This window comes from Carcharodon carcharias, chromosome 8, assembly GCF_017639515.1.
Source record: "Carcharodon carcharias isolate sCarCar2 chromosome 8, sCarCar2.pri, whole genome shotgun sequence".
Classification (NCBI taxonomy): Eukaryota; Metazoa; Chordata; class Chondrichthyes; order Lamniformes; family Lamnidae; genus Carcharodon; species Carcharodon carcharias.
In genome coordinates, this window is record NC_054474.1 from 24,472,259 (window position 1) to 24,491,452 (window position 19,194).

General features: G+C 41.5%; 1 protein-coding gene across 1 annotated transcript in view; it reads left to right on the forward strand.

The window, feature by feature from the left end:
* Positions 1-427: 427 nt before the first annotated feature.
* Positions 428-19,194, forward strand: part of LOC121281417 (E3 ubiquitin-protein ligase SH3RF2-like) — a 72,651-nt gene continuing 53,884 nt past the window's right edge. Inside the window, exons 1-3 of the mRNA XM_041194361.1 lie at positions 428-769; positions 3,747-3,770; positions 13,486-13,499. Of these exons, the coding sequence (XP_041050295.1) occupies positions 436-769; positions 3,747-3,770; positions 13,486-13,499 (372 nt within the window). The 5' untranslated portion in view covers positions 428-435. The remainder of the gene's footprint in view (positions 770-3,746; positions 3,771-13,485; positions 13,500-19,194) is intronic.

The window sequence follows — 19,194 nt, forward strand, 5'->3', positions numbered from 1 at the left end:
ACATGTAAATCCAGGACCATATGAATATGGCTGATTTTTATCTGCACTCTGAAATGGCCTAGCAAGTCACTCAGCTGTATCAAACCATTGCATTTGGATCGACTAAAGAAGGCGATTGTCCATCTTCTCAATGCCCAATAGGGAAAAGCAATAAATCTTGAGAATGAATAAAAAACCTAAAGAACTAAAGAAGTAATAAAGAACTATGAGCTATCATCCATCATCAGAATCATCCCAAGGCAGATTAAGCTGGCATGTAAACGTAAATGCGTCAAAGTATAATGTCATCAATTTATGCTAATTAAGTATTTGAACTGATTCATTGCAAATGATCAATAGCAATTTTGTTTTAATGATTGAGAAATTCTCTGAACCTTTGCTCTGTTTGATTTCCAGAATGATTGTGCTTTGATGAAATGGTGTTGTGGAAGCAGGATGGATGATCTGGCCTTGCTGGACCTGCTGGAATGCCCCGTGTGCTTTGAAAGACTAGATGCTACTGCCAAGGTACTACCATGCCAGCACACTTTTTGTAAACCTTGTCTCCAGAGGATATTCAATGCCAGGAAGGAGCTCCGATGCCCAGAATGCAGGACTCCAGTTACATGTAGCATTGATGAGCTGCCAGTCAACTTGCTGCTGGTTCGCCTCCTGGATGGCATTAAGTATGGGCAAAGCAATGTCAGGATCGTTCCTGCTCGAATGCCTCAGGCTCCTACAAATCAGGACCAGGGGCAAAGAAGCACAGACACAAGAGGTTTGCAAGCTAGTCTGCTGAACACAACTAGGGGTGCTTCAGAGAAGGTAATGATTAATCATACAAAAAAAAATTTGTTGTACATTTGTTTTCAGGCTGTGGACATCACAGACACAATTGCATTTATTGCCCTTACCTGATTGTTAGGAGAATCTGTTGATGGATTACATTGTTGAGTGATTACATTGGCTTGCCAGGCCATTTCAGAGGGCAGTAACCTCGGGAATTTCCTCAGGAGCTCTCCCTATCAGTTGCCATAACTTTGGTGGAACATCGGGAGCAACCATGGATAAACTATGTCAATGGAATTTATGATAATCTCCCCTTGACGTTATGTTGGTTGGTTTGAGAATCTAAAGAAAGCTGCCGTAGCTCTTAGGGGTGGTGTTAGAGAAATTTCATACAAAATTTCCCTGATTATTTGTTAATGGGTGTGGGAGGTGGAGAGGAGGACAGTGGACAAAGATAGGATGTATCTAGAGTACAAGACGTTCAGAGGCTTGGTTGCGTAATCTTGATTCTTGCAGAGAGAAAAGGAAAAGGTTTTTAGAGGCAAACATTTAGGAAAGGTTCTGATTTAATTTATAGGGATGAATCTAGGTTGGTTAGCATCAACATTTGGACGAGTTATTAAATAAAGTATCATTATGGAGAATCTCAGGCATTTCTTGCCTTTGTGATGAATTGGTTCCTTTATCAGACCTAAGTGGCTAGACATTGCCTTATTCCATTTGCCTAGCAAGGGGTTTTCCTTAATAAAAAGATATCTTAGAGACTTATGTTCCAAATCAAAGGGAAGACCTTCAGATCAAAACAGCAGTCCGACCTTACAAACATAAAGGGTTGGCTTTCCTCTCTTTCTCTCTCAAAGAATGATAATGAGTAAGAGTACCAAAGTGCGCAATAACAGAATTGTCACTTACCCCGATGAAAAAGGAATGGCAGTCAGTGCCAAGTCCCTCATTTCCAGGACTGCAGAAATAATGCTGCAAAAAGTTTCATGCCCTCAGTCATTCATCTGATGCCTTTTATTTCTAAGCTACATTGAGCACCAGTGCATTATTCACTCTCTTAAAGTAACACTTGCAGAACTAACCCTTCACAACCCCCTCTGTTGAAGGTGTCCCTAACTCAACCTTTTGCACTGAAGTTCCCAGCTGTTCTCAAAGCACTTACATGTAAGTATGTAGGATGACTTGGCTTTGAGTCTGTTCTTTCTGCTTCCAGTCCTCTTCAAGATATCCTAGAGGTCTGAATGAGTGAAATTCTCTGTTCTTCTTTTGTTTGGCATAGAATTGTTCATTTCAATGTGTGGTATCATTAAATTTGTTTCTGTTATCTGTGTTTTATATTCATTTATGAGATGAGAACGATGCTGGCAAGGCCAATATTTATTGCCCATCACTAATTGCCTTTGCGCCACCTCAGTGAATCGCTACAGTCCATCTGTTGTAGGTACACCCACTGTGCTGTCAGCAAGGGACTGCCAGGATTTTGACAGCGACAGTCAAGGAACAGGGATGCAGTTCCAAGTCAGGATGCAGTGTGGCTTGGAGGGGAATTTGCGGGTGGTGGTGTTCCCATGTGTCTTCTGCCATTGTTATTCTAAGTGGTAGAAGTCATGGATGTGGAAAGTGCTGTTGAAGGGTCCTTGGTGAGTTGCTGCAGTACATCTTGTAGATGGTATACACTGCTGCCACTGTGCATTCGTGGTGGAGGGAGAAAATGTTTAAGGTGGTGGATGGGGTGCCAATCAAGCGGGCTACTTTATCCTGGATGGTGTTGAGCTTCTTGAGTGTTGTTGGAACTGCACTCATCCAGTCAAGTGAAGAGTATTACATCACAATCCTGACTTGTGCCTTGTAGATGGTGACTTTGGCGAGTCGGGGGTGAGTTACTTTCTGCAGAATTCCCAGCCTCTGACCTGCTCTTGTAGCCATAGTATTTATATGGCTGGCCCACTTCAATTTCTGGTCAATGGCAACCCCCAGATGTTGATGGTGGGGAACAACTTGTGAGTGGCCTGCTTGGATTGCTGCACATCTACACACTTGCACATCTTAGAAGGAACAATACTTAAGAGTAGTTTTTTTTTCAAAACCCACGAACATCCATTACTTGAATAAACAAAGACAAAAGACAAAGCTTAAAAATATTTAATTTGACAACATGAGAATGCATCTTTTTGTCACATGTTCTTCAACAACTAGAAAAATCAAAATGAAATGTAAAATAAATGTACCGATTTTTTTTTAATGAGAGAGAACTAACCAATAATCAAGCATCATGAATGAGTAAAGAGATATGCCTAAAATTAAAACTAAAGTAAAAGGCATGCAATAAGTACATGGACAATAAAGAAGATTTTGATTCAAGGTAGTATGAAGAAGTTAGTAAAGAGGTCAAGGAAACAATTAGAAAGGCAAAGAGGAACTACAAAATATAATTATTGAGTACTATCAAAATAAATAGTAAAGCATTCTACAAACACGTAAATAGCAAAAGAAAAATCAGGATATGAATAGGACCACTAAGAACTGAACAAAATAAATGCACAGGTGATGACAGCTGAATGGCTGAGAAATTGAATAGTTACTCTGCTTCACCATTGACCAAGGAGACAAACAAGATTGGCATGACTTAAGAAAAGATGGAAGAAGATATTAAGACATTTAAGATAGAAAGAGGAAGATAATTAGACCATAAGACCATAAGACATAGGAGCAGAAATTAGGCCATTCGGCCCATCGAGTCTGCTCTGCCATTCAATCATGGCTGATAAGTTTCTCAACCCCATTCCCCCGCCTTCTCCCCGTAACCTTTGATCCCTCTACCAATCAAGAACCTATCTATCTTGGATTGATAAGTTAATTAAAACAACTGGCATTTATTTAGTGCCTTTAACATAGTTAAACATCCAAAGGCGCTTCACAAAAGTGTTATCAAACAAGAATTTGGCATAGAGCCACATAAGGAGATAATAGAACAGATGATCAAAAGCTTGGGCAAAATGGTAAGTTTTAAGGAGGCGAGAGAGCTAGAGAGTCAGAGAGATTTAGGTGCAGAATTCCAGAATTTAGGGACCAGGCAGGCGAAGACATGGCCGTCATTGGTAGAGCAATTGGGAATGCATAATTTGAGGAACACACAACTGTATGGCTGAAGAGGTTACAGATGGGAAGGTGTGAGGCCATGGAAGGATTTGAAAACAAGGATGAGAATTTAAAATTATGATCTTGCTGGACCATGAGCCAATGTAGGTCAGGCACAGTTTACTGGAGGGGAATGAAATTTGATAGGAGCTAAGATACATGCAGCAGAGTGTTAGATGAGTGTAAGTTTATGTAGTGTGGAAGATGGGAAGCCAGGCAGGATCAAACTGGCATAGTCAATTCTAGAGGCAAACAAAAACAGGATGAGGGTATCAGCAGCAGATGAGCTGAGGTAGAGGCAGAATTGGGTGTTGTTACAGAGGTGGAAATAGGTGATCTTGGTGATTGGAAGCTCATCTCAGCATCAAACATTGAATAAAACCTGAGTCCATATGCATTACCGTGCTTATTAAAAGAAATTAGAGAAACTAATAGATACATATGATTCTTTTTAGAAAAGGGAGTCATACTCGCAGATAGCTAATGTTATTCCTATTTTTAATAAAGGAAATAGAAGAAGTCCAGGGAGATTGAGGCCAGGTAGATTAAGGGCAATGGTAGAAAAGATATTAAAATCTTTTTCAAAGATGTAATAAATAAACATCTAGAAGCTAAAAATATAATAAAGTAGTTAGATTTCAAAAGGGAAAGTAGTGCTTGACCAACTGTATTGAATTATTTGAAGCAAAAGAACAAAAGAAAGACTTGCATTTATATAGCAATTTCCACGACCATCACAAATCTCAAAGTGCTTTACAGCCAATGAAGTGCTCTTTGAAGTGTAGTCACATTTGTAATGTAGGGAACTTAGGAGCTAATTTGCACTCAGCAAACTCCCACTCATTGCATCCACAGTATTTTGCTTTTATCCCCCAAACAGCAACATGATAATGACCCAATCAATTATTATTGTTCTTCTGCTTATGCTTTAGTTATGTCGGCATCACAGACTAATACCTGTATTCCACTAACATTTATATGGGTAGCACTAGCTAGTCCTGTTACTCCATAAGCTATAAATGGGAACAATCTAATGATGGGTCTTGAAACATTGTAATTGGGGATAATCTAAAGATGGGGGTCTTGAAGATTTCAAGTAATGTAGCTGTGACTACTTCCCTTGTCAGCTTGTCTCATTGTGGGATTGCCCTTGGGAAGAAAGATTGTTGATAAACTGTCTTAGAAACAGGTGGTCTTTGTAGTTTTTGTGGGTGACCAACTCATGGTCTGTCATTGCCGGAGGGCACCAGATTTTTGTCTCTGCCATTTCCCACCAGTCCATTCCATATTTTACAGAACATGGTCAGTCTATTTTTTCCCTCCTTTACTGCAGTGATTCTCATTCCAAATCTTTGATCAAGGATATGACACTGGTGTATTTCCCAAACTGATTCCCATACTGATTTATGCAGCACGTCTTTGATTGCTTCAATCTTATCCTTTGCCATATAAGGATTCCAACACAACTTGCATACTCCAGGACTGGGAAAACAGATGTTTGATAAGCTATAGCTCTGATATTTTTATTTCAGTACCAAAGATTCCTCCTCAGAAATCTAAGCACCCTGTTTGTTTTGGATGTCATCTGCTCAATGCGGAATCCCCATTGAAGATTGTTTTTAAGTTGAGCCCCCATGTCTGGTTGTGTATCTATCTGTTAGATAATTTGATTACAGAACTTAAAAGCTATCTTTTGGTGGATCTTTCTTGATGGTAATGTACGGAACACAGCAGTTTTGGCATTGAATGCCATCTCTCATTGGTCCTGCCATTTTTTTGCAATTCCAGAAGATCATGCAGTGAATTGATATGGTCTTGAGCTTTCCCTGACGAGTAAACCATACAGTCATCTGCAAATAGTCATACACAGTTTTTTTGTTAACTTGTTGGGAATGCCGATTATGTATGTCAAGAAGAGTAGAGGTCCCAACACTGTTCCTTGGCACTCTGGAGAGGACACCTCTAGGAGAAGATGAGTTCCCATCACACAACACTCTGTCTTCTGTTGGTAAGGAAGTGCTGGATCCAATTTAATAAACCATGATTCCATAGTGGTGAAGTTTCAACAAGGGCTTTTCATTGTGATGTTGATTGAGGGAGAAACATTGGCCAGGAATGACTCCCGTGTTCTTCTGCAAAATAGCACCTGGGATCTCTTCACCCAAGCAGACAGATGGGGCCACAGTTTTATGTCATCCAAAGGACAGCACAAGACTCCTTCAGTACTCCACTGGAGTGTCAGCCTTGATTTTTGCACTCAAGCTCTGGAGTGGGATTTGAACCTAGATTCAGAGGCGATGTGTCACCAACTGAGCCACAGCCAAGAGTAAGGTAGAAGATGTAATTTATTTGGATTATCAAAAGGCCTTTGATAAAGTACCATACAGTGCACTCATGACTAAGGTCAGAGAGTATGGAGTCTGGATTCAGGTAGCAGAAGGGATAGCAAACTGGCTACAAACAGAAATTAGAGAGGAAGGGTTAAGGGTAGCTGCTCAGACTGACAAAAGGTGAGATGTGTGTGTTCCATAAGGATTGGTGCTGGGGCCATTCACAATTTACATTAATAATTTAGACCCTAGAATCAGAGTACAATTTCAAACTTTTGGATGACTTCAAATTGGCAGATAGCATTAACGCAAAGGAAGAATGTGACAAAATACAGGAGATATTATTAAACTTGTAGAATGTATCATTTCCAAATGAATTTTAATTTAACAAAGTGTGAGCTGGTATATTTTGGGAGAAGAATAAGGAGACACCATACTGCTTGGATAGTGAGCATCTGAATGGAATAGTGGAGCAAAGGGATTTGGGATAAATATACACAAATCACTAAAAGCAATGTGGGTTAATAAGGCCATAAAAAAAGCAAACCAATCACAGGAGTTTATTTCAAGGGAGATTGGATTGAAAAGCAAAGAAGTTATGTTAAATTGCATCAAATCTTGGTTAGACCACACTTGGAGAATGATCCCCAGTTCTGGTTGCCATATTATAAAAAAAGATATAGCAGCATTGGAAAGAGTGCAAAAAAGGTTCACAAAGATGGGACTTGAGAGGATATACCCATCGGGAAAGGCTGAACAGACTGGGACTCTTTTTCTCTAGAAAGGTGAAGGCTGACGGGTGACCTGATAGAGACCTTTAAAGTAATGAAAGGGTTTTGACAGGGTAAACATGGAGAAAAGATTCCCAAATTCTAGAGGTCATAAGCGTAAGGGGATAGAGTTTCTGCTTTGGACACGATTGGAAAATTGAGTGAAAATTGTGCTAGAATTTACACTGGTAAGGTTACAGTTCCAGTTTGTGCTGAAATCATTTGCATAAATCACAGATACCAAATCTTCATTCATTGAATAGTGTAAAGAAAATAATTGTTTCTTTTTCTGTTTATATCGATGTATTTAAGAGTGGAACCTAGTATAGTTTTATCAATGCACCTAAAAATGGGTTCATCACAAAATTCAAGCATTTTTATCAAAATTGAACCACCAACTTGATTTTGAATCACTGAAAATGACTTTAAAAATCATACTGAATTGTTTACTAGTTTCATTGGTGTACATCAGTCAGTTTCTTATTAAGTTAAATCCCTTGAGATAGGCAAAAAAAAATAAAACATGCCAACTAGGGCGTGTGCACCTGAGAAAACAAGTTCAATATGAAGAGCCTCTTTGAGCAGCCACAAATAGGCACAATCAGTGAAAACTAGCATCCTCATTACTTTGATCTGGGGGTTTGCCAGTTTTATGGGCGGAGTTGACTTCAGGCGAAATGGTTTTTAAACCAGCAAAAAAGAACATGAAAGCTCAATTTCCGTTTGATGGAACTTACATTTAAAATTCCCTGATTTGTTCTGTTGGTTCGCTTGGTTTCATTGAGATTGCACTGATATAACAAACACACACTCGTCAAAACTTGACCCCAGGATCACCAATCCAATAGGAAGTTCAGGAAAGCTTATTTACCTGGAAAGTGGAGCGAATGTGAAACACTCCACTACAGGGAGTAGTTGAGGCAAAATAGCATGGATGCATTCAGGGGAGGAGGAAGGAATAGAATTGTATACTGATGGAGTTAGATGAGGTGGGGTGAGAGAAGACGCATGTCAAGCATAAATGCTGGCTTAGGCCAGTTGGATTAAATGGCTTAGCAAAAATGTTATGAGGCAGGGACAAGTTCGTAAAGGGAATAACTAAGGAAACTGAGATCACAAGTTTAAAATAAAAGATCGGGGTTGATTTATCCATGGTGGACACTGGTGAGAGAAAGTGGGATGTGTTATAAGGTGTTGAATACATTTCAGTAGGTTTTAATGAAGTCTTTGTATTCTTAATAAGGTTAATTGTATGTATTATTAACTGCAAGAACTAAGTGATTGAGCCAAAAGCTGGTTCCATGCTTGCTTGTGCACACAGTTCTGTCCAGCACTAGACTGACCCCTAGGTGTGGGTCATGTGTTCTCTTATATCAATGTGTAGGTGGTACTGTGCTCAGTCCCACAATAACCCTCTATGTGACAGGCCCTTGGACTGCATTTCCCCCCCAAGTCTTTATCCAATGTATTTCAAGTTATTCTAGTTTACCCCATGTATTTACATAGTTATTACTACCCCATCTGCCCACCTTCAAGTCTCTGAGTTCATAGCTTCAGGCAGTTTGAAAGTCTCATAACCCTTCCCTATCTTGTTCACACTACTGCCAGAGGAATGGTAGGCTCTATTGTTGCAGGTAGACTCTGTTGATGATTTGGAAGCCATTCTGCATCTGGGCATCTTCCTCGATGACTCACCACTGTACTGTGGGAATAGGCAGTCTAGGGATGAGGAGGATACTTCTCCTGTTTCTCCTGACTCTACCCTCATTTGAAAATTGTGGGCCATTATTGGACACAATCTCATCCAGGATGCTGTGAGTCACAAACATCTCTTTCAGTGCCTTAATTGCTGCCTCTATAGTAGTCAAATATAGTTGCTTCACCTCAACCCATCTGGAAAAGGAATCCACCACTATAAGGAATGGTTTGCTGCTGAAGACAAATAGCTCGATACCCAGCCTCTCACGTAGCCTTGTAGGGAACTGTGTGGGGATGAGGGGCTCTCTTTGGCCCTACCTATGCAGCACATACACCTGACAGTTTGTTATGGTGTCCTCAATAACCCAGGAAATGCCCAGTCACCAGACAGCAGCTTGGGCCCATGCCCTATACTTGGTGATGCCCAGGGGGCCCTGGTGTAGTTTACTCGAGTATTGTCTTTTTACGGACATACGAACAAGGAGCAGGAGTAGGCCATTCGGCCCCTTGAGTCTGCTCCACCATTTGATAAGATCATGGCTGATCTGATAGTAACCACAAATCTGTATCCTGCCTACCTCTGATAACCCATCATCCCCTTGCTTACCAAAAATCTATCCAATTCTGCCTTAAAGATATTCAAAGACTCTGCTTCCACCGCCTTTTCAGGAAGAGAGTCCCAAAGACGCACGACCCTCTGAGAGAAAAAAATTTCACATCATCTCCGTTTTAAATGGACAACCCCTTATTTTTAAACAGTGGCCCCTAATTCTATATTCTCCCACAAGAGGAAACATCCTCTCCGCATCCAACCTATCAAGTCCCCTTGGGAACTTATATGGTTCAATCAAGTCACCTCTTACTCTTCCAAACTCAAGCGGATACAAACTTAGCCTGTCCAACCTTTCCTCATAAGGTAACTCGCCCATTCCAGGTCTGGTAAACCTTCTCTCAAATGCTTCCAACACATTTACATCTTTCCTTAAATAATATAGCAATACTGTACATAGTACTCCATATGTGGTCTCATCAGTGCTCTGTATAATTGAAGCATAACATCCCTACCTTTGTATTCAATTCCCCTCACAATAAATGATAACATTCTATTAGCTTTTCTAATTACTTGCTTTACCTGAATACTAGCCTTTTGCGATTCCTGCATGAAGACAGGCCCCTCAACATCTCAGAGCTCTGCAATCTCTCACCATTCAGATATTATGCTTCTCTTTTATTCTTCCCGCCAAAATAGACAATTTCACATTTACCCACATTATACTCCATTTGACAGATCTTTGCCCAATCATTTAACCTATCCATACCTTTTTGTAGCCCCTTTATGTCCTCTTCAGAACTTACTTTCCTACCTATCTTTGTGTCACCAGCAAATTTGGCAACCATCCCATCCATCCCTTCATCCAAGTCATTTATATAAATTGTAAACAGTTGAGATCCAGGCACTGATCCCTGTGGCACACCACACATTACGTCTTGCCAACCTGAAAAAGACACATTTATGCTTACTCTCTGCTGCCTGCTAGCCAGCCAATCTTCTATCCATGCCAAAATGTTACCCCCCATACCATGAGTTTTTATTTTCCACAATACCCTTTGATACAGCACTTTATCAAATGCCCTCTGGTGCTTTACTGAAGATTTTCTGTATCTCTATTTAAGCTCTGTGCATTCCGCAACTTGAAGATTAAAATATTTATCAAAGGTTTTTTAATACTTTATTGAGGCTGGTTGAGGATTCATCATTGCACTGCATTAGAGTTGCTTCATCAGAAAATTCACCAAACCGGATTAGAAAGGTAATAATCTGGACTTTTTATGGCTATCTACGTAGAGCTGATGTACTCTGGTAGTTTTAGAATTCTCTTCTCCTGGGTGCCCAATTATCCAATAGGTTTGGCCCTTGGATGAGTCCAAGCTGATCTGGGAAGTTGGATTTTTGATCCATGGTTAAAAATTTTAAAGTGTAGCTTCAATTTTAAGAAGTTGCTGGAATTCAAGTTGGCGCCACTGTTCATTTCAAGACAAAGGGTTTTTCCGCACTTGCTGGTTTTGGCGGGTTCCCATTGTAATGGCGTTCATGCTGAACCTTGAAAGAAATTTAAATAATGGCTGCTTGGATCAACTAGCTGCTAGCTTCTCTGTTTCAGTGCTTTGCTTTAGGGTCACAAAAGCATCAAATCCTGATGCTGGCCTTTAAAGCTGATTCTTTATATGTGATTCTTCTGAATTAATTAACTCATTCATTTTTCTTTTTGGACAAACTCAGACGCCATGTGCCCAGGTGCCCACTTGGGAATCTGGTTTTCCCAATGGAGTTTATAAACAGTAATTTCTGACTGCTGAACTATTTAGAAGTTTCTCAGGAAGTGCTTTATCCTGGAATTTAAAAGCTTTAGCTCATTTCTGCTAGGTGTGCTGACTGCTCTCTGGAAATTGAAGCAAGAGATTCCTGTGGAGTCTTCTGCTGCTGTGAGGAATTATAAATTTCTGGCTTCAGCTCCAAGCCTTTCTTTGGAGCTTTTCCCTGGTGATGTTTCTCTACACATCTGCTTCTCAGGCTTTTCTTCAGGTCAGAATGGTTCTTTAAATTTTTCTTTAGTCTTGCAGGATTTTAGTTTCTCGCTGTATTTTTTTGCAAGGTTTTGGGTTTTTCCATTCGTTGCCACCATGTTGTAGGGTATTGAATCCTGTTTGGTAGGTCTTAATGAAATCTAAGTAGTTTAGCTGTATGTGTTTATTAACTAAAAGAACAGTAAAAGCCTCAAGCTAGGTACAGTCCCCATGATTGTTTGCGCACATTGGCTCTGTCCAGCACTGACCTTAAGTACGGGTCATGTGCTCTCTTACATCACTGTGTTTGCGGTACTGTAATCTGTCCCACATTAACCTTATATGTGCCAGCCCCTTATACTACAAGATAAGCACAAAATGTACTCTCACATTTAAACTTGTGCCCCGAGTATTTTAACTCCTGGGTTTCTGCCAATTAGCTGCCCATCGAAAATGGACAAAATGTTTGGGTCGGAGATGGAGAGAGGGTCTCAACAGTGATGGGGGGGACTCATGGGCAGGGTAGCCAGTGATTTTCCTTGTGGTGACTTTATACAGATATTCCTGCTTCTGATCCTAGAAAGGAAAGATACACTTACCTTGGAGGGCTTCTTTGCTGCCCTGCGTCCTGCATTCTCCTGACAGGAAAGCCATAGCTGGCTCAGATATGAGTTGAAGAGCAATCAGGGTTCCACTGACGTAATGAGGGCCTGATTTTTCTAAGTTAATAGAGTTCCTGCATGATTCTGGCTGGCTTCTCAACCCCGAAACTGTAGTGAGTAATTAAAATGTTGGCCAGTACAATTCCGGTGGGAACAAGTTGTCAAGGCTGAAAGCTGTATTTTGAAGTACCCCCCCCCCCCCCCAGTCCCCACCAATACACCCTATGCCCGCTGAGTGATGTGGATTAAAATCTCAGTCCAATCTGTGCTTTTTTTTTATTAGTCCAACCTGTGCTGACTGACACAAAAGGGTCACTTGAATATTGTTGCGATATTGCAGCCACCTGTAAGCATTCTAATCATTTTGCCCTCTATCTGATTCAAGTGTTCTGGTATTATCACTGTTATTTGTCATTATGTTGCCTAGGAAACTGATTTCAAACTATGTGGTTTGTGCAGTGGACTGTACAAGTACTAACAGTATCCACTTGGGTCTTCCCAGTCTGACTTATTAAAGTTGCATCAAAGCAGCCCCTTCACACCATGTGATCAAATGAAGTTCGTATAATTGCAAAGAGCAAGCCAACGTAGCAAGCACCTGCCCAAATCAATTATTTGTGCACCGAGAAACCTAGGGTTTCCCAGGGTTACAGATGCTGGCTGAATACATTTGCTATCAGTGTTTTAGCTACTCAGCATCAAAAGGAATTGGATTGTATGATTTAGTTTCTAGGCCTGTGGAATATCACTGCATGTTTGAATCACATGTTGCCTGTATATATGTGTGAGCAGTGTTACCAAATGAGCAACTGCAGGAGGGCATCGTTTATAATGGGGCGGAAGGAAAACCAAGTTGTCACTAATTTATTTTTATTGAGACAAGAGCAAGAAGTTATTTGTAAAAAATGAAACCTTTCCACTCACTGTTGTAATTACAGGAGTGTGTCAGTCCTAACTGAAAGCTGTAAGCAGAATCCTAAGTAAAAATTCAGCAGTCAGCCCCACTTTTGCTGTGTCAATACCTTCAAGGCACAACCCTGGCTGTGCCAGCTGTCATTTCAGCTTTAATTATCCTTGTGCTGCCAGCTAGCACCAGTGTGCCAGCTAGCCTCAATTTGCCAGCAGTACACATTGTGTTAGCTATCTCTTCAGGTCTAACCAGTACCAAGTGTCTTTGCATTACCCACGATCTTCACAGTACCAACTCCGTTCATTGTGCTAAGTATCCATATGCATTAATTACTCTCACCATGCTACTTAATCATACAGATTAACCTCACAGCAATAATTACCTCAGTTATTTTCACAGAGTCACTATGTCCTTAATAGAGTTTTACTTGGTTTGGAATGGTCTCATTTTTATCAAAAGGCAACTGGTTCAAGCTCCAGTTCAAATCTTAAACACATAATCCAGGTGGGAGCTTCAGTACTGGGCTCAGATACTGATCTGATGAAGTGCTATTTTACAGATGAGAAGTTAAACCAAGCCTAATCTAATGTTGTGCAATGTCATGAAAAATCAGTCAGTGTATAGGCTAGAAACTTGATAAGGTCCACTAACAGGTGTAGGACGATGGTGCATGATCACCCTGTGCCTGGTTGGGGTGATTAAAAAGAGCGCAAGAGGAGAGTCAGTCGGGAGATTGAAAAGGGTGTGAGGGGAGATGCAGTCAGAAGATTGAAAAGATCATGAGAGGAGAGGCAGTTGGGAAATTGAAAAAAGCATAAGTGGAGAGACAGTCTTACCTTCCAGGGGTGAGAGGAGTCAGACCTGTATGGGAGCACCCTTCCTGATCTGCTCACTGGATTTGAAAAATGTGTGAGAGTGACATCACAGGAAAGTTGTGGGTTGACTGGTTCTTGAGCAGCTTCTGTTAGGGACTGTGTTTCAACCCCAGTAATTTTGAAAAACGTAAATTTCTAAACAAGCACAGGGAAAGTGAAAATTTAAAGGCACAGGAGAGGGAGTTGATTTGTGAGTAAGGGCAAAAATTTAAACTTTCTACTAATCTCCAGTTATAGTTAATAGTACAAGAGGAAGGTTAAAGTAAGTTAAAGTAGGTGAAAGTAACCAAAGTTAAAGTGGTTAAAGTGATTTAAAAATTTAAGGTTAAGGCATGGCAGGATGGCTCAGCCAAGTGGAATGCCCATCCTGTTGTATGTGGGGAGCCGTGGACACTTCTCGTGACCCAGACGAGCCCATGTGCAGGAAATGTCACCGGCTGCACAAGCTTGAGCTCCGCATTTCAGAGCTTGATCAGCAGCTGGAATCAATGAGGTGCATCCATGAAGCAGAGAACTACGTGGATAACACATAGCACCGCAAGTTAGGGGCAAGCAGGCAGATAGGGAATGGGTGACCGCCAGGTAGTCCAAAAGAAACAAACAGGTAGCACAGGAGTGGCCAGAGGTCCCGCTCACTAACTCGTTTTCCATTCTAGATTGAGGTGAGGGCGATGCAGGAGTGCAGCAAGAGCCAAGCCCACAGCACCATGGTTGGCCCAGCTATACAGGAGGGGAAGAAGCGGAAGGGCAGTGCTGATAGAAGATTCTTTAGTTAGGGGAAGAGACAGGCATTTCTGCAGCTGTCAATGTGACTCCAGGATGGTTTGTTGCCACTTTGGTGCTAGGGTCAAGGATGTCACAGAATGGCTGCAGAACATTCTCGTGCGCAAGAGCAAACAGCCAGAGGTCCTGGTCCACATTGGTACTAACGACATAGGTAGGAAGGGGGATGTGGTCCTGCAATCGAAATTTAGGGAGCTAGGTAGAAAATTAGTAAGCAGGGCCTCTAAAATAATATTCTCCAGATTATTCCCAGTGCCACATGCTCAGGAGTACAGAAATAGGAAGATAAGAGATGAATACGTGGCTGGAAAGATGGTGCAGGAAGTAGGGCTTTAGATTCCTGGGACATTAGGACTGGCTCTGGGGGAGATGGCACCTGTACAAACTGGACAGGTTGCATCTGAACACATCCAGGACTGAGTTCCTAGCGGGGCGTTTTGCTAGTGCTGTTGGGGAGGGTTTAAACTAACTCAGCAGGGGTGTGGGAATCAGGAGAGAAAATTAGAAAGTAATACCAGAGTGCACGGAATACTGGGAGAGGCATATAGCAATAAAATAGAGAATAGTAATTTAATAGATGGATTCGGAGTAAGGGAGCCAGTAATGAAGTCTAAATCAGGGTTCCACTGCATGAATGTGAATGCACGGAGTATAGTTAATAAAATTGGGAAGTTACAGGCACAGATTGCCATGTGGAATTATGATGTTGTGGTGATAACAGAGGCCTGGCTTAAGGAAGGGCAGATCTGGGCATTAAATATTCCTGGTTACAACGTGTTCAGAAAAGATAGGAAAGGGTAAAAAGGGGGAGGGGTGGCATTTTTGGTTAAGGAGAGTATTGCAGTACTGGAGAAAGAAAGTGGGTCAGAGGATTCAAGGACAGATTTGGCTAGAGTTAAGGAATAAGAAGGGTGCAATTACATTGCTCGGTGTAATGTATAGACCACTAGCCAGTGGGAAGGATATAGAGGAACAAATCTGCAAGGAAATTACAGAGAGATGTAAACATCATTGATTAGTTATAATGGGGGACTTTAATTACCCGCAAATAGACTGGGATAGTGGTAGTGTAAGGGGCAGTGAGGGACAAGTGTTCCTAGTCTATGTTCTGGAGAATTTCCTGCAGCAGTATGTGTCCAGTCCAACAAGAAAGGAGGTACTACTAGACGTGGTTATTGGGATTGAGGTGGGCCAAGCAGATCAATTGACAGTAGGGGACATTTAGGGGACAGTGATCATTGTATCATAAGGTTTAGAATGACGGAGGAAAATGACATTGGTCAATCCAGGGACAGAAGAGAGTGGACTTCAATGGGGCAAGAATGGAGCTGGGCCAAATAAACTGGAACCAAAGTTTGGTGGGAAAAGCAATCGCTGAACAATGGGCTACCTTCAAAGAGGAGGTATGTTCCCTCAAAAGGGAAGGGGAGGACAAACAAATCCAGAGCTTCCTGGATGACAAAGGAGATAGAAATTAATTTAAAAAAGGAAAAGTATGCTTATGACAGGTGTTATGTAGCAAATACAATTGAGAACCAAGCTGAATACAGAAGGGATGTGAAAAAGCAAATACAAGAAGCAAAGAGGGATTATGAATAAAGACTGGCAGCTAACATAAAAGGAAATCCCAAAGTATTCTATAAGCACATCTATAATAAAAGGCTGGGAAAAGGAGTAGGGCCGATTAGGGACCAAAAAGGGGATTTACACAAAGAGGCAAGAGGCATGGCTGAGGTGTTAAATGAATACTTTGCATCTGTCTTTACCTACAAACCAGATGCTGCCCAGGCCATGGTGACAGAGGAGGAAACCCAGTCACTAGAAGGGATTAAAATTGATAGGGAGGAGGTATTGGGTAAGCCGTCAGTACTTAAAGTTGACAAGGCACCAAGACCAGATGAGTTGCATCCAAGAATATTGAAGGAAGCGAGAGTGGAAATTGCAGAGGCACTGGCAATAGTCTTTCAATGTTCCCTGGATTTGGAGGAGGTGCTCAAGGACTGGAGAATTGCAAACATTACGCCCTTGTTCGAAAAAGATTGTAAAGATCTGCCCTGCAATAACAGACCAATCAGTTTAACTTTGGTAGTGGGGAAACTTCTAGAAACAATTAATCATGATAGAATTAATAGTCACATGGAAAAACGTGGATTGATTCGGAAGAGTCAGCATGGATTTGTTAAAGGAAAATCACGTATAGCTAAATTGCTGGAATTTTCTGAAGAGGTAACAGAGATGGTTGATGAGGGCAAGGCCGTTGATATGTTGTACATGGACTTCCAAAAGGCGTTTGATACACAAAAGACTTGCGAGAAAAGTTATAGATCTTGGAATAAAAGGGACAGTAGCAACATGGATACAAAATTGGCTGAGGGATAGGAAACAGAGAGTAATGGTTAATGGATATTTTTTGGACTGGAAGAAGGTTTGTAGTGGAGTTCCCCAGGGGTAGGTATTGGGACCCTTGCTTTTCTTGATATATATAAATGATCTAGATCCTGGTATGCAGGGGAAAATTTCAAAGTTTGTGGATGACACAAAACATGGGAGAATTGTAAACTGTGAGGAGGACAATGTAGAGCTTCAAAAAGACATTGATACATTGTTGGAGTGGGCAGATAGTTAGCAGATGAAGTTCAATGCAGAGGTACACTTTGGTACAAAGAACATGAAGAAACAATATAAAATAAAGGATACTATTCTAAGGGGGGGGTGCAGGAGTAGAGAGACCTGGGTATATATGTATATAAGTCATTAAAGATGGCAGGACAGGTAGAGAGAGCTGTTCCTAAAGCATACTGTATTCTAGGCTTCATTAATAGGGGCATAGAGTACAAGAGCAAGGAGGTAATGATGAACTTATATAGGACACTGGTTAGACCTAAGCTGAAGTATTGTGTACTGTTCTGGGTGCCACACTATAGGAAGGATGTGAACGCATTGGAGAGTGTGCAGAAGAGGTCCATGAGTATGGTTCCAGGGATGAGATACTCCAGTTATGAGGAAAGATTGGAGAAGTTGGAACTGCTTTCCTTGGAGAGGAGAAGGCTAAGAGGAGACTTGATAGAAGTTTTCAAAATCACGAGGGGACAGAATAGATAGGGAGAAACTGTTCCCACTCATAAATGGATCGAGAACCAGAGAACACAGTTTTAAAGTGTTTTGCAAAAGAAGCAAATGCGAGGTGAGAAAAAACTTTTTCACACAATGAGTAATTAGGGTTTGGAATGCACTGCCTCGAAGTGTGGTAGCGGCAGGTTCAATTGAGGCATTCAAGAGGGCATTGAATGATTACTTAAATAGAAACAATGTGCAGGGTTATGGGGAAAAGGCAGGAGATTGGCACTAAGCTAAAATGGTCAGAGAGCTGGTGCAGACACGATGGGGAGATGGAACGCTGACAGCATGGACAGCAGAATGGCCTCCTTCTACACCGTAATAATTCTTTGATCCTGTGATTCTGGGTGATAGAGATAACACCTAAACTTGGTGCTGTCTGCTCATCTCAATGATTATTGTATGCAGCCCAGTGCTGAACACACTGCTGCCTGGCTGCACACTCAGCATGGGGCCCAGGAAGAACATAGCCATCACTCATCACAGCTTTGCACTTCTTAAAGGCCTGTACCTCTTGCAGGAGCAGCAGCAAGTGGTGGAACTGTCTCAAAAAGTGTCTCAGAGAAGGGCCATGGTGATCAGCTGCAGAACTGAGCAAGGCTGGTGCTATCAGTGGCTGTGATGAAGGGCCATTTGGAGGAAGTAGCACAGTTCAGTAGCCACCTCATGTGTAAATCGCAGCTGCTCCAGGGTATCTGGATGAAGTGAATATAAGGATTTCTGTTGAGAGCCCTCCTCCTCCCTCTATGAACAGCTTCCCCTCTCTGCAGTCCCCTTTCCACCTCCCCATCATGCTGAAGACCAAGAGGAGCTGCAACCGATAGCCAAACGAGTTAGGAGCAGGAGTAGACCACTCAGCCCCTCGAGCCTGCTCCGCCATTCAAAGAGATCATGGCTGATCTGAATGTAACCTCAACTCCATATTCTCCATATCCTCATACCCCCAATAACCTTTCACCCCCTTGTTAATCAAGTATCTATCTAGCTCTGTCTTAAAAATGTTCAAAGACTGTTTGCACCACCTTTTGAGGAAGAGAGTTCCAAAGACTCACGATCCTTTGAGAGAAAAAAATTCTCCTCGTCTCTCTCTTAAATAAGTGACCCCTTATTTTTAAAGAGTGACCCCTACTTGTAGATTCTCCCACAAGAGGAAATATCCTGTCCACACCCACCCTGTCAAACCCCTCAGGATCTTAGAGGTTTCAATTAAGTCGTCTCTTACTCTTCTAAATTTCAGTGGATACAAGCCTAATCTGTCCAGCCTTTCCTCATAAGACAATCTGCCCATTCTTGGTGTTGGTCTAGCAAACTTTCTCTGAACTGGTTCTAAAACATTTACATCTTTCTTTAAATAGGGAGACCAGTACTGTACACAATACTCCAGATGTGGCCTCACCAGTGCCCTGTATCACTGAAGCATAACCTCCCTACCTTTGTAATCAATTCCCCTCACAATAAATGATAACATTCTATTATGAGTGACCCTGTGAATGACTGCAGGCTTTCTGATCAGGGCCATCAAACCCTACTGAAAGCCTTAGAAAAATCCAAAACCACTCTCTTCTGACTCCAACA